At 44.3% G+C, this 14,570-nt stretch overlaps 4 protein-coding genes across 5 annotated transcripts; 2 read left to right on the plus strand and 2 right to left on the minus strand.

The window, feature by feature from the left end:
* The first annotated feature begins 369 nt into the window (after positions 1-369).
* Bcbik5 lies at positions 370-2,896 on the plus strand. Its single transcript, XM_024695224.1, has 3 exons — positions 370-724; positions 783-925; positions 981-2,896. Exons 1-3 carry the CDS (start codon positions 460-462, stop codon positions 2,823-2,825), a joined length of 2,253 nt encoding a protein of 750 aa, XP_024551017.1. The 5' UTR covers positions 370-459; the 3' UTR covers positions 2,826-2,896.
* Positions 2,897-2,954: 58 nt separating this feature from the next.
* Bcbik4 lies at positions 2,955-4,382 on the minus strand. Its single transcript, XM_001546147.2, has one exon. The coding sequence runs from the start codon at positions 3,999-4,001 to the stop codon at positions 3,021-3,023; it is 981 nt and encodes a 326-aa protein (XP_001546197.1). The 5' UTR covers positions 4,002-4,382; the 3' UTR covers positions 2,955-3,020.
* A 402-nt stretch (positions 4,383-4,784) lies between these two features.
* Bcbik3 lies at positions 4,785-6,658 on the minus strand. Of its 2 annotated transcripts, XM_024695225.1 has the most exons (5): positions 6,596-6,658; positions 6,342-6,493; positions 5,833-6,170; positions 5,537-5,722; positions 4,785-5,482 (listed from the first exon to the last, which is right to left on the minus strand). In XM_024695225.1, exons 1-5 carry the CDS (start codon positions 6,637-6,639, stop codon positions 5,201-5,203), a joined length of 1,002 nt encoding a protein of 333 aa, XP_024551018.1. In that variant the 5' UTR covers positions 6,640-6,658; the 3' UTR covers positions 4,785-5,200. The 2 variants fall into 2 exon arrangements, with proteins under 2 accessions (XP_024551018.1, XP_024551019.1); XM_024695226.1 differs by having other exon boundaries at positions 4,789-6,658.
* Positions 6,659-6,685: 27 nt separating this feature from the next.
* On the plus strand, positions 6,686-8,958 carry Bcbik2. Its single transcript, XM_024695227.1, has 3 exons — positions 6,686-7,350; positions 7,407-7,660; positions 7,713-8,958. The coding sequence occupies exons 2-3, from the start codon at positions 7,655-7,657 to the stop codon at positions 8,121-8,123; spliced, it is 417 nt and encodes a 138-aa protein (XP_024551020.1). The 5' UTR covers positions 6,686-7,350; positions 7,407-7,654; the 3' UTR covers positions 8,124-8,958.
* Positions 8,959-14,570: the final 5,612 nt, after the last annotated feature.

Genomic DNA, 14,570 nt, shown 5'->3' on the forward strand with positions numbered 1-14,570 from the left:
CACCTCGTGACAGCATTATATAATGAATTAGTTTTATGTCAAGATAAAAATAAAGTAACTATAGGCTTTTAAAGCTTATAATTTTAGAATTTAAATGCTTAAATTTTTATTCAAAAATTTCAAAAAATTTCAAAATTTTTAGGCTTTTAAAGCCTATAATCTTAGTATTTCAAAGCCTGTAATTTTAGAGATTGAAAGCTTATATTTGTTATATAATATCCTGATTTCAGTTTGTTAAGTTACAATTTAGAATATATTGAAACCTGGTTTATTGAGCAATACTCTAGTTCATTATATAATAAGCTTAGCTTATTGCGGAATGTTTATGCTGTGGTATGCCCTATAACAAATATCAGCCAGGTTCGTTACGTGCTTACTAATCCACAGTTTCCAACCTCTATTCCGACACAGGTCCTCTAGGGTAATCATTTCTTGACAGCTCTTGTCAGTCACAGCAAGATGGACTCTACTTTGCGAAATCTCTCCATGCCAGGCTTGGCACATTCGCACGTCCAAGTGCGGACCTGCATCCACTGTCGCCAACGTAGAGTCAAGTGCGACCGTCAGTTCCCCCAATGCTCTAATTGTATAAGGTCCGAAGTCAATTGCATCTATCCTCCCGGTCGAGGCAGGGCACCCAAGAGGCCAAAACGTAGCCTTGCGCCTCAATTATCAGAACGTTTATCCCGCCTTGAGAACATCATGGGACAGTTCGGCGCAGCCGGTAAGTCAAATGTATCCATTCACTCACTCAGTGCAGATTGTCTCTAAATGTTACATAGCCAGAGAGAATAACGATCAGGCCCCACCAACTGCGCAAGACATTGAAGGTCATTCATTTGAGCAAGACTTTAGTCGTCTCAAAGTTAGTGAGTCAAAGAGTTATTATGTGAACAACGCATTATGGGTCACTCTCTCAAATGAGGCAAGTCCCTCCATTATTTCTTGCTCTCCTTTCTCATGGCTGAAATCATCTGTAGGTTGAAGACCTGCGTGATCTTCTTTTTGAGCCTGCTAGTGAAGATGCTGGCTACGAGCCTTCCATCTCTTCATCCGCCACCACCACCGCCACTTCACCGTCATCTCCTCAGCTGGGACTGAATGCTGCCATTTTTGGCTATCGCGCCATTGCTTCACCTCTGTACCATTACCATCCCTCACTACAACAAGCTGTAACCCTCTTTGCCGCATTCAGTGAGAATGTCGCGCCGCTGGTCCGTATATTTCACATGCCGACCTTGACAAGAATCTACTGGGATGCCATCGCTTCTCTGAGCACAGTCGACAAGCATACCGAGACCCTGTTATTCACTATTCATTATTCGGCTGTCATCAGTCTTAACCTGGAGCAATGTCTGAATATTCTGGACGAGACTCGTGAAGCTGCCCTGGAAAGATATCGGTTTGCGGTGGAACAGGCTCTCGCTCAAGGCAACCTCCTCAGTACTCAGAGTATGACCATGCTGCAAGCTGCAGTGCTTTTCTTGTCTGCTCTACCAAATGAAGACGACTCACGTGCTGCATGGGCACTCACATCTCTGGTCTTCCATATCGCAAGGACCATGGGTCTCCATCGCGATGGCACCATATTCGGGCTAAAGCCTTTCGAGACCGAACTGCGCCGCCGTTTATGGTGGCAGATTTGCATCATCGATAGCCGCTCGTCAGAATATCACTGCAATGAACCTATTGCCCAAGGTTTTGTGACAGATACCAAGCCCCCGTTGCACATTAATGATGTTGACTTGTCACCTGAGATGGTGGAGCCTCCATCTGAAAGATGGGACCATGCGACTGACATGACGCTCACGTTGGTCAGGTGTGAGGCTATACAGACAGGTCTGAAGCTGGGTCGCATGAGACACAAGCAGAGCAAAGCATCAGAAGATGGAGGTACCCCAAGGGTAGATGATGCCTCTGATTCTCCCAAGTCTCTGATCCAGGAATTGGAAACTCGGTTACGGGACAAATATCTACCTATCTGTGATACTTCCGTACCATTTCAACTTCTTTCTTCAGCAGTGGCACAGATCATCCTTGGACGATTCTGGCTTATTACTCAGTACTCAGTAGTGTCACGAGAAAAGGACGTCGATGGCAGAAACAAGAGCAACCAATTCCCTCCCACTCCCAACACCGCAGGCCAGCTGGAGAACAAAGTGCGCGATGAGCTCTTCCAAACTTCAATCAAGATACTAGAAGTGTCAGGAATGCTTCTCACGAGCAAAGAGATAATACAATTCACATGGTACTCAAAAACTCACATCCAATGGGGTGCCATGGCATTTGTTCTCTCTGAGCTATGCGCTCGACTTCAATCAGCACAATGTGATCAGGCATGGGACTGCGTAACGGCAGTATACGAGGGATGGAGAGTCGATGAGAGCAGACAAGATGAAACTCGCCTTGCCTTGTGGCGTCCTATAAAAAGGCTCATGGCTAAAGCTCGCTATGTTAAAGAAATACAGCAGACTACTCCTGGGCAGTCGTCAAACGCTGGTCGTAGAGTTCAGAGAAGAGATCCGGTTCTGTACTCTCCTTCACCGGGACTTTTCTCGCAGTATCCAACACCAGCATACTCTAACAATTGGTATGGACAGCTGCAGCAGACACCGCCTTCTACATCAGCTTCAGAAGTATCATTGCCTGGCATGGCAGCAGTGCCACTTGACAGCAGTGGCCAGTCAGATGCCCTACAGAGAGTAATTGGCACGGAAACTCTAGGTCTTTTCATGGATATGATTCCGGAATGGCCCTGGGTTGATGCTGAACATGGAGCTTCATCTCTGGCGGGGTTTGATCTTGGGCGACCAAGATTTAATTAATTAAATCATCTAGCAATTACATCTTACAGCTTCGATTTCATTACACCACCAACAAGAAATCCTCTCATAGATAGTCTACTGAAGATAGAAATACATAAGTAATATGTGTTTATTGACTTAAATAGCAAGTGCTAATCTATATAAATTGATATGTTTTGCCGATCCCAGTGCTGATATAAACTGATGCTCAACATCTCAGTTGAAGTACCTTGGTATCTCTCTCTTAACAAAGTCGTCAAATGATGTAGCTTTGCGGACTGTCAAGAGCTCAACGTTACCCCGGGACTTCTCATAGTCCTCAGGAGCATATAGTGCCCTCGTCTCCACCATGGACTTGGCTAGAGACTTGGCGACCACGTCAGGAACATGAAGCTTGGCCAGATTCTCAAGGTACTGCTCAACCGTGATATGATTCACCTTGACTTCAGGCTTACCAGCAGCAACAAGCTCTCGGTTGATGATCTCCCACTGCAAAGTCTGAGAGAGCAAAGCTGGTCCACTAAGATACACAACATCCTTCTTGGGGTCTCCTTGATAGCCACTCGCGTACAGCCGCGGACTGACTAACACGGCAGCAGCCGCACGCCCAATATCCTTCGGGTCAATGGGATCGTGCGGCACTTCTGGAGCTAGCAAATTGACTTGTTTAGGCTCCGAAGATCGATCAAGGTAAATTCGCAGCGGGTTGCTCGCAAAGAAGCCCGCCCGTACCGCTGCATGTGGCACCTCGAGTTCTTCCAGCGCAATCTCAACCTGCGCATGCTGCCATGGGATGAAGTGGTCTGGCTTGATGGATCGAATGTCACCCTTTGTGGTGCCCGCGGTCCTGATCTGACTGGTCGACAGGAACACGACATACTGGATGCCAGCGTCGCGCAGGGCGGTAATGGCACCACGCAACGTGTCCTTGGAGCGCACGGCGTAGATGAAGGCAGCCTGGGCGCCTGTCTCGTGCACGGCCTGCTTCACAGAGTCCAGGTCGGTTAAGTCGGCACTGGTGCGCTGCAGATCTGCGGCGCGCTCTTGATCGGGCGAGATCCACTCGTTGTGCTTGGATGTGTCGCGTAGGGCGATGAAGACGTGGGCGCCGAGAGCGTGGGCCTCGAGTGCGACGGCGGAGCCAACTTCGCCAGTGGCACCAAAGACAAGGACTTTGGAGAAATGTGGAGATGACATGGTGCAAAGTGAGATAAGCAGGGATGGAGGGTGTCAGTGAAGGTGGTATACAGTACAGTAGAATGGTAGGGCAGCTGGAGCTTGTTTCGGTGGACCAGAGTGTGTTGACATATCAGCATCTATGTACTCACATTTAAGGTCCGAAGATGACCGCCAGTAATCGTTTGGAATTCCGAATTTCAGCGTCATCCTCAGCGATCATTCCTGTTCGCTCAAGTCTCGGATAACCAGCCCGAAGACGCGAATGTGGAGCCTCGCCATCTCGCATAATCGCATAACTACGACTCGCGATTGGTTGCCTCTGATCAACCCCTGAAACCTGTCATGTCCAAATTTGGCAACATTTATAGCGTCTTTTTGGAACAAAAAGTAACAAAAACCAGCTTTTTAATAAAGATTACTAGTTTCTAATATAAATTACTGATTTTCAATAAAGATTACTAGTTTTTTAATATAAATCGCTAATTTTAAATATAGATTACTAATTTCAATTATATAATTATATAATCGCACAATTACACAATCACATAACTAATTGTATAATCATACTAATAATTTTTTTAGAATTTCTAAAAAATAAAAAAGTCTTTAGAATTTCTAAAAAGAAAAGTTTTTAGAATTTCTATAAAAAATCAATAAGTTCTTAGAATTTCTAAATTTTGATTTTATTTTAGAATTTCTAAATATGTAAATTTTTAGAATTTCTAAAAAAAATCATTAATACGATTATGCGATTATTCGATTGTGCGATTGTGTGATTGTACAATTGAAATTAGTAATCTATATCTAAAATTAGCGATTTATATTAAAAAACTAGCAATCTACATTAAAAAGCTGGTTTTTATCACTTTTTACTTTTTGTCTCAAAAAGACACCATACAATTCCTGCAATTGTCTAACAACCTGTCAGTCAATTAAGTCCAGACAATAATAAACTCAAACTTATTTACTGTACAGATATTAATGCAAATGATATTTACTAACATTGATAGCACGATTCTTTTCAGCTGGGCCGAATGGCGCAGAAGCCTTGATTGTTGTGCGTCGATGCTCGCGATAATTTTGAGCAGACAAAATCCATAATATGAATAAACAGAAAAAATTCGAGAAATGATAGGAATGAACAAGTTGGATCAATTTTATCGTATTTCTAATCTTGATCAAGTAACTAAAGTCGTATAACCAAATCTACTAATCCTCTACCCTAGAACAACATCAATCACCGATATGAAGCTACCATAAGGCGTGTTGACAGCATTAATCTTGAGCCTTGAGTCCACCGCCTCCAAGATCGCTTTCCAGCCCTCGAGGTCTCGCTCAAGGGAGTTGAACAGCTGCATCATACCCACATCGCGAGATCGAAGAACACGCTCATTCACAGACGAGACAGTGCCAGGCCCAGGGACGACAAAGTCCATGATCAGCACGTGTAATTGCTGACCCATGGACTCAACAGTGTTCTTGAGGATCTTGACAGAGTTCTAAAAGTCCCAGCTGTGAAAGATCTGGCGCAAGATGTAGAAATCAGCGCCGACGACTGGTTGCTTCTGGAAGAAGTCGTATTCTTGGAATTGGATATGGTTGGCGATGCTGGCCTCGTTGTTCTCCTTGATGACTTTGGCGCCTTCTTCAACGACGTGAGGAATGTCTTGGATGATGAAGTTGAGGTCGGGGAAGGCTTCGGCTAGCTTCACGCAGCTATGTCCAATAATGCCTCCAATCTTTCGCGAGACAAGTTAGCTTCCGTTACATGATAGGATATGGAGAAATAGACAAGACTTACATCAACAACGCTGGCCTTGCCAAGTCCAACCTAGTCAAAGCCACTAACAAGATGCTTCAAGTCACTCTTGGGGCTAGTCGCAATCGCATCCATAACACGACCAAAAAGCTTGTAAACATCAGGCTGCTTGGCAATGTACTCATACATGCGGAGATCAGTATTAAAAGCGGCATTGAAAGCTGCATTGTTGGGAGCAGTGCTATCAGGCCATCTCTCATGAGCGTTAACCATAGACGCAATGACTGGGGCAATGATGCTTGTCATCCAGGCCCTCTGATCAGAGAATCGGGTGTTTGTCACCAAAGCAGCGGAGATAGCTGAGTGCGCGATGAAACCTGGCTCAGGCTCGGCAATAGACGGTTTGTCATACCCATGCGGGCGAGGGTCTTTAGCCGCAGCTCAGATACACCAGCCTTGGAAGCCAGTTCTTTATAAGAGATCTTGCCTTCCAGGGGTACAAGCTCGAAGATCTTGAAGTGGCTCATCCATCAGAGGATTTCCATATAATAGTACTATAACTGTTATTCAAAGTTATAGGCATTGCGTATCGGGAGTACCTACACCTGTGATGTCATTCTGCAAGCACTCGCCAGGGCCCGAGACAAGCTGAAAGATTTGAAACGCACTATCGAGAAGCTTCTCCTTAGCAATCTGGGCTTCTTCAGGAGCATCAGGTGATAAGTTGATGATGGGTGTATCCCGCTCGAAGCTAGGCTCGGGAAGTTTGTTGGCTCGGAGGTATCAATTCAACGTAATGGTGTTCTTGTTGAGATCCTGAACTAAGACCTCCAGGGGGGATAAAGCAGCATACCCATTAACGCTATTAGTACCGTTAGAAATGCCGTTTGAAACCATATTGGGCAATTCGATTGGCAAATTTTAAGACAAGGAAGATAACATTGAATTGCTGCTGCTGAGATGATGCTCAGAAGATTGAAATCAATAGAGCTTGTTAGGTCTTTAAAGTGGTTCCATTTGAATACAACTGCAATAGTGGATAGCTAAGAAGTTTCAGTGCTCTACCCGTTTTGTAAGTCCGAAGTCCTTCGATAGATATGCGTATCGCAATGCGTGGACGAGGCGACTTTTATAGTTCAGATATTTTCAGCTGGTGCTTATGTATAAGCTACACTAGTGAGGCGTTGCCTATTTAAATAATCCAGACCACTCTAGAGGACATAATAGCTTGATCTATCCCTTCTGAAAGGTTGTAAACCGAGGCAGTTGTAATTCAAAGCATATCCTACTCCATCTCACTATCACCATGGCCAAACCCGCCCAACATTATAAGGTCATGATTGCTGAAGGAGGAATTGCTGGAGTCACTCTCACGCTGATATTTGAGAAACTCGGCATCAGCTATTTCCTCCTCGAGAGTCGCGATACTCTCGAGTCTAACAGAGGCGCTAGTATTGGCCTGTAGCCAAATGGACTTCGCATCCTAGATCAACTCGGTCTTCTGGAGGACATTGAGGAGGCTACTATACCACCTGAGAAGTGATTCTCTTATGATAGCAAGGGCAACCTGATGAATGATTCTAACGCTATGGGCCAACATCGTGAAACGTTGGTATAATTGAATTCTGTTTATCTTGATTGTTAGCTAATAGGGTATAAATTAGGATCGGATATCCTATTGCCTTTGTTGAGTGTTGCAAGTTGTTACCTATTATAGTACGTCACATTTAGCGCACAGAATGTGTCAGAACTTCAGCACGCGTTGCTTCAATCGAGGAGAGTGACGATTATGTCACAGTCACAACAATCGACGGCCTGTCTCTTACAGCAGACATTGTTGTTGGTGCCGATGGCGTGCGAAGCACTGTCCGCATACAAATTGACTCAAATATTCCTGAAGAATTGACTGCAGATGACTGTGAGTTATGTGTCAAGCTGATCATCGTGAACTTCCACTAACTTATGACCAGACATTAGTGTTGCCTGCTCCACAGTCTATGGCATGTCAGCGCCCACCGAAGGCATCGCCTAGGGTGAGCGCTTTGCCGTTTACCGAGAGAACCAAACAGTCATCGGCTTCACAGGTAAAGATGGGATTGTATTCTGGCTCGTCTTTGAGAACCTCGGCCAGAACGTCCCATTTTCTCAGGTCCCACGATACACCGAAGCTGAGGCCGAGGCTCTCTGCCAAAGCGTTGCCTATATACAGGTCACTCCAAAGCTCAAGTTTGGAGGGATTTACAAGAACCGCGTTGTTGCTGTTAAGACTGGCGTTGAGGAAGGCGTCGCGAAAGGATGGCATACTGATCGCGCTATTATTGTTGGCGATGCAGCTTGTAAGGCTTTATCAGCTGGTGGACAAGGCGCCAGCCAAGTTATAGAGTTATGCGCTGTCTTCGTTAACAGTTTCATGAAAGCGAGAAAGGCTTGCTATCCTGGCGAGAAGCTGTCTAGCCAGGCAGTCAAGTCTATACTCGTAAGCTATGCTTAAGAGTGTGCACAGCCAGCTATTATAGCCTTAGAGAGATTTCAAATGGTTGGCAAGGCGCCTTTGTGCACTCTAGGATCTGTAATTACTTTTGTTAAGGATATGTTAAAGCTTAGTAACGAAGACTGGATTTTGCGTGTGTTTATGGCGCTTTCTGCTGCGCTGTATTTGGAGGATGTTGAGCTTACAGCTAGAGGACATTTTTACAATAAGGCTGTTAAGGAAGCGCAGGCAGAGATGGCGAGATGTCAGAAGGTAGCGAAGGAGGTCAAGGAGACGGAAGAGAAGGAGAGTAAGAAGGCTGTGAGTATTCAAGAGTCTAATCAGCGGAATAAGTTTGCGAGTCTTCGAAACCCAGTTCAGGTAGCGACTAGAGCCGTTGAGGTTGGCTCTTAGAATAACCTTCCATCAGAACTATTCGATATCAATCTAAGCCATCTGCTACTGATTGCATTCTCCACTCGCTTCACGCAGCTCAACCATGATGCTTAACTAAGAGAGATATTCAACTCGTTCTGACTTGCACAGCCGGTTAAGTTACCTGCTCCCTCATAAAGCTCTAACTGGAGTGTTTAACATAACCGCCCAATTCAGTCATAAGATTATGTTTCATAATACATACCTAGATCAAGTTCAACTATTCGACGTAGAATTATAGAATACTAGATTGCTATAGTAATGAAGTCAATGGGAGTCTATGCAAATGCCGAGTTTCGAGTGACCACCCAGGTAAGAAAAGGTATAACAAGCAAACATTCATCACATTGTTCAATCCATTACCTAGGTAGATATTCTGCTTGTTCCTATGGAAAACCCCTCTGGCATGAAATATCAAAATGACTTCCCTCTTACAGTTGAATTGTAACAAACGAATACGTCTACACTAAAAAGTTCCTATAAGTTCCTATAAGTTCCCAAAAGTTCAAGAAGAGTTCACAAAAGCCTTATTCACACACCTAGTAAAAGAATTTCCTTTAATAACCCTTTCAACTATCCAAATAAAGCACTCCCATCCCACCACACCACTCGAACGACTAAGCAAACCAAAACAACAAATTCAAATCCAGAACCTACAACCCACATCCTCGAGCATCTTAGTGTCTCGGCGTCCTAAGTGGGATTAGCTCCCACAAATCCAATTTTGAGAAACTAGATAGTGCTTCTTATTTTGCTTTGTGATTCTTTTCTTCGTTTTTGTTTCTTGCAACTGCAACTGCAACTCCAACTTCAACTTCTTTGACTTTGACGCAACGATCTTCCAATAAATTGACTTGGGTTTTGGTTGCCAACAACATAATGATATTTTTTCCCCCTTGGATTGGAATCAATAGGTTCTTCTTCTTCTTTAAGGATTGTAAGTTCTCTTTCTCTATTTCTCCGTGCCTTTCAACTTATCCTTCGTACCTTAAGTCGCCGTCAACTTCAACTACAACTCTAACTCCCAAGTTCGAGACTTGGATCTGCGTTACAGGTGATTAAACTCACTTGTGTCACTGCGCCGATAGGCTGCACTTTTAATTCTTCATTCGCAGTTCTCTTTAATTGATATTCATGATACGATACTGACGACGCGATGATTAAATAGGAATGAGCTTCTTATCCAGTTACTTCCTGGCAAAGAAACGATGAGCTGATTGCTGGATCTGCAAGATCCGAGGATTGCTGTTGGTGTCTTGATGTGGGTGAGTTGTTCATCAAGGATCTGTGAACTTTCTTGTCTAATTTTGAAGTTGCTGCTAGATCAAACTTCGAACTTTTGAACTTTTGAGCACCGATCCTGCCAAAGGCGACGACGCAGAATTACTCTGGCTTTCGCCATTTGACACCATTTCCTTCAATTTATCTGCCGATGATAGCACACATCAGGTGAAGAAGTAAGTAATAACTACCTCTGTTGTCTTTGGGCTTCGCTAACCAAAACCCAGGCGTCGCCATGATGTGTGCCACACACAGGCAGAGCTGTAAGTCAACACAAGCTCGTGACTACAAATTCTCATCGTCTTCAAGCTTTCTCTGACACCATTTCAACAAGATCGAAACTTTGAGTTTTGGCAGAAGCACACCGAGAACCTATAATGATAGATATTCATACGTTCAGGATCCAGCAGTACGTAAATAATTCTAACAAGTACCTCTCATTACTAAAAATAGAATCAGTACTGCGAGGGAAGTTCGATCAATGTAGTATCTCCATGGAGCTACTCCTTTGCTTTCCTGTTTGGCAGAGAAATTGCCGGTTTGGACGGCATAGCCGAATGATTCCGGAGATGGAACGATGGAGGTCGAAATGAACTCGGCACTCCATACCCTTGCCAAGGTAAGCGTTGGTGTTCCCCGTGCTGATGAATCTTTCTCATTGACGCACACTGATTCCTACATGTGTCCTCAGGATCAACACAGCATTGATTCACGGCATCAATCGCTTTCAGGTCGGCAAACAAAATGTACTGCTAATCACCTTCATATTCACCCGGTGCGGTGCGGTGCTGCTTCTGATACTAATAAAGAGGCAAGGCCGGGTGGGTGAATGATTGAAAGGAGTTAGATGGAAGTCTCTTCATGGTATGTGCTTGAATCTTTATTTTATTTTATTGTAGGCACTCGCTAAATTTTTTATAAGGGTTAGGTATTGAACAATACTGAACAACACATTCAAGAGAAACTTCTCGGCACGAGTGATAATATCGAATTGAATGCGAGGAAGAATTTAGTGGTTTGCTCATTGCAATGGCAAAATATTTTACCTTTACTCACCGGTTGCTGTGAGTGTTGAAAGAATGTCAAGAAGGTGATACTTGTTTCTGGTATGTGATCCGTGATAATTGCATCGCATATCCATCGCCTCACCGCGAACGATCCAACTCTTCAATAGTTGTAATTGTAAGGGATAATGCTAGATTTGTGTTTGTCGTGCTGGTGGTAGTATTCACAACGAAATTCAGAGAATGTAAGCTTTTTCTTTACCCAATTCCTTGACTTACCAACCACTAACACTTCAACAGACACATGCTTGCCGTCGCCAAAACTTGGTCGTTTAATCCTGGTGTCACTCCCAAGAGTTCGTCACAACCTCCACGCCTGTCTACTCGCCATGAAATATCTGCTGGTAGCCCAACCCAGCCGCCCGCCCGAGACTTTTAAACGCATGTAAGGGTGCCTTATCTACGGTGGCTGGGTTGGGTTGGCATTTATAAACCAATGTTCCAGCTTAACCCATCCAAATATCATGGCATAAAGAAGGTTGGTCTGGTCAATCCAGACATCGACACCTGGCTGTCTCCCTTCGGCAGAGCAGTTGGTAAGTTTCCTCGCTCTTCAGTTTTTGTCTGATGTGAAAAGTTGATTTTAGATAGGATGGAATAAAACGCCATGTCAATGAAGAGGAAATTAATGGGATCGGAGAAATGAACAGTCTTCTTGAAGCCATCGATGGATGAACAGACTATGGAACGGGTTTGAAACATCTCAGAAATGCATCGAGTTTTCTGCATAGAATTTCTGTCTCCCGTTATTCACGACACTCATCTGTAAGTTTTCCAATTCCGAGTTCACTACCATGATGGATTTCTTGATATGAATACATGCTTACGAAATGGTAGTCGACCCGGTATCTTGAAGTTCCTTCGAGATTCTTTATCGATTTAAAAAAAACACTTCAGTGGCAATTTACCTTGGCTCCGGCCATTAGAGGAGTCCCTGGATCTTCTCGTAAGACCAGTCTACTCTCAGAGTGTACTGCCCCTTCTATTCTTCCGACATCAAAATCTGTTGATGATGCACCTTTCTTGTGGCGATTCAATGTACGTACTTGTATCCCATATTATCATCACACCTCTATCTTGTTCAAAGATACTAATATACTTTCAGCTAGACATGACAATGGAGAAAAATGACGAGGAGGCAATATCGCCAACTCTCGCTGACAGAAAGATCGAGAAGACGGGTGGTTTCTTTCGACTTTTTAAAGAAAGATTCAAGGACAAATGGTGAGAAATGGGAACTACACCTCTCACAAATCTACCAGGGGAGGGTGTCCTGAGGGACTGTGGGGGTTTGAGAAGATCTATCATTACTACTCCTGTAGATATTGTGTATAGTCATAGGAAATGGAATGGTGTTCCCTGTAGCCGCTTCGGCGTGCGTCTTCATATGATTTGGGTGATATTCATCGTGTGGAGAAATTGGAATGGTTGACTTTTGCTACCGGTAGGTCTCTTTGCCGTTATTACTGGTCCGATGGTAGCTAATTCTCTTTACAGGTACACAGTGGTGTTTGGTGTGATTTATTCTCCTGGGATATCTGGACGGATTTAGAAGATATTGAGAGGTATATTATCATTCCTTTTCTGAATTCGGAACTCGTGCTAATGGAATCCTACCAACTACACTCCGCTACTTGGTTTCATGACGGAAGATTTCAATCGCGATCTAGCAGTTTGTTCATCGACCATATTCTTCCTCATGATGATTGAATCAATGCACCATGCTAAGGAAATTCAAGACCTTGGCTCCCCCTACAGTCAAATTACATTTCTTGGCTCTTTCCGGCCAATTGTCAATAAAGTCGAAGGAGCAATCCTCGACTAATATTGTTAGAGCAAGTTCCTCTAGAGCTGAAAAAACCCCCCTGCTATCCTGATTTCTGGAAGAGACATCAGCAAGAGCCAGCTATTAAGACTAGCCCTATTCTTATTTCTGGGATATACAACCAAGCATTACCTCCCGATTTTGTTGGAGCTCTTAGGCTCCGGGGAGAGATTCTCGAAGAACCGCCATATTTGCCTCCCAGTGCAGGAGTTTCACAACAATCTCCAAGCCATTGCCCAGAAGGAACATTTGAAAGCATCCATATTCTTGGGTTGAACAGCCACTATCACTCGAATTTATCGGTGCTGTGGAGAGATTCTCTGGAATCCGTCATATTCCCCCTCCGATCCAAGAATTCGACGACAACTTTCAATCTGTTGCTCGAGTCGTCCAGAAGGAACATTTGAAAGCTCCTTTATTCTTGAGGGTGCGAAATCAAGCATGGCCCCCGGCTTTTGGGTGTCAAGACCTCCAGTGCAAGAATTCCATGATAGTTTTCAACTCGATGACATTGGCCAAACGGTCCAGAAGGAACATTTGAATGCCCCCTACCGGGTGTGAGACCAAACTCCTCCACTGGATTATGGGCTCTCACACCCCATAGACCCCGAGATATCCCCAATCTATATCGCTGCAACATCCCTAAGCTCAAAGCGCCGCGGTTTTCGTCGTTAATGGACAGCCTCTATCGATGAGTTCAATTTCACCGGTTTGGGTGTTGTTGATGGTGTGTCCGTCACCATCCTCGGAAACCCAGCTTTTATGACTATTGTTGTTGGAAATACTGGTTTCGAAGATGTTCCTTATGGACGCCCCATGGCGTAAATTGAAGCTGCCGCTTGTATTGTTAACAGACAGGAGTGTATGGAATGAAAGAATATGGTTGAGGTGCGATTTGCAGAACAGATACTGCGGTAATTCTCCAAGATTCGGCATATTTGCTTTCCAGTTCAAGAACTTCACGATAATTCTCAATCTGCTGAGATTGTCCAGAAGGAACATTTGAATGCTTCAACAGTCTTCCTGTTTTCTGGCAATTTGCTGCCAGGAAACAAGACGAGCGACTAGCGTTGGAGCGGCGGCTGGCAGAGCCCCACTTAGCACGACGATCTCTACTAAATGGTCGGAGCGTTTGCTCTTTCAGAAACCTTACATCTAATTGCTGGATTGTTCGATATCGTATTTCTGGTGTGCCGTTTTGGATGGTTGACTTTGAAGGTGGTTTCAAGGTGGTATGAGGTTGAGCGAGGTTCGTACTTCTCGTACTTTGAATTTGCTTGATTTGTTTTCAGAATATAGCTGACAAATATCAGGAAAATGAGGGTGACGAGCTCATGGACGTAGAAATACCAAGCTAAGCTTGAGGGCTGAAATAACGCTCGAACAGGCATGCTTCTTGGGAAAACCAGGGAATCTGCTAGATATTTGATGCGGATTCCGGCCGGTGCTCACTTCTTTTGAGGTAAATGAATCTGGCAATGGATGTTTTCGTGGTAGATTGTGGCTAATGACAACAAGAATAGCATCGGACAAGTACGGCGAGGTCCATGTCTTGAGATGGGACAATTATCACGAGTCTCTGGAGGAGATGTTGGCGTTTTGGATCATCATCTCCGTCTTGGCGACGATTTGAAAATCATCTGTCCGGAACTCCACAGAGTTCAAGAGCGAAATCTCTCTCTACGCGTTCCAGTATTCCTCAAAAACAAGAAGAAGAGGGCAAGGCATTTGCAACCTTGTCTTCGTGGCTCTG

This window comes from Botrytis cinerea, chromosome 9, assembly GCF_000143535.2.
Source record: "Botrytis cinerea B05.10 chromosome 9, complete sequence".
In the NCBI taxonomy this organism is placed as follows: Eukaryota; Fungi; Ascomycota; class Leotiomycetes; order Helotiales; family Sclerotiniaceae; genus Botrytis; species Botrytis cinerea.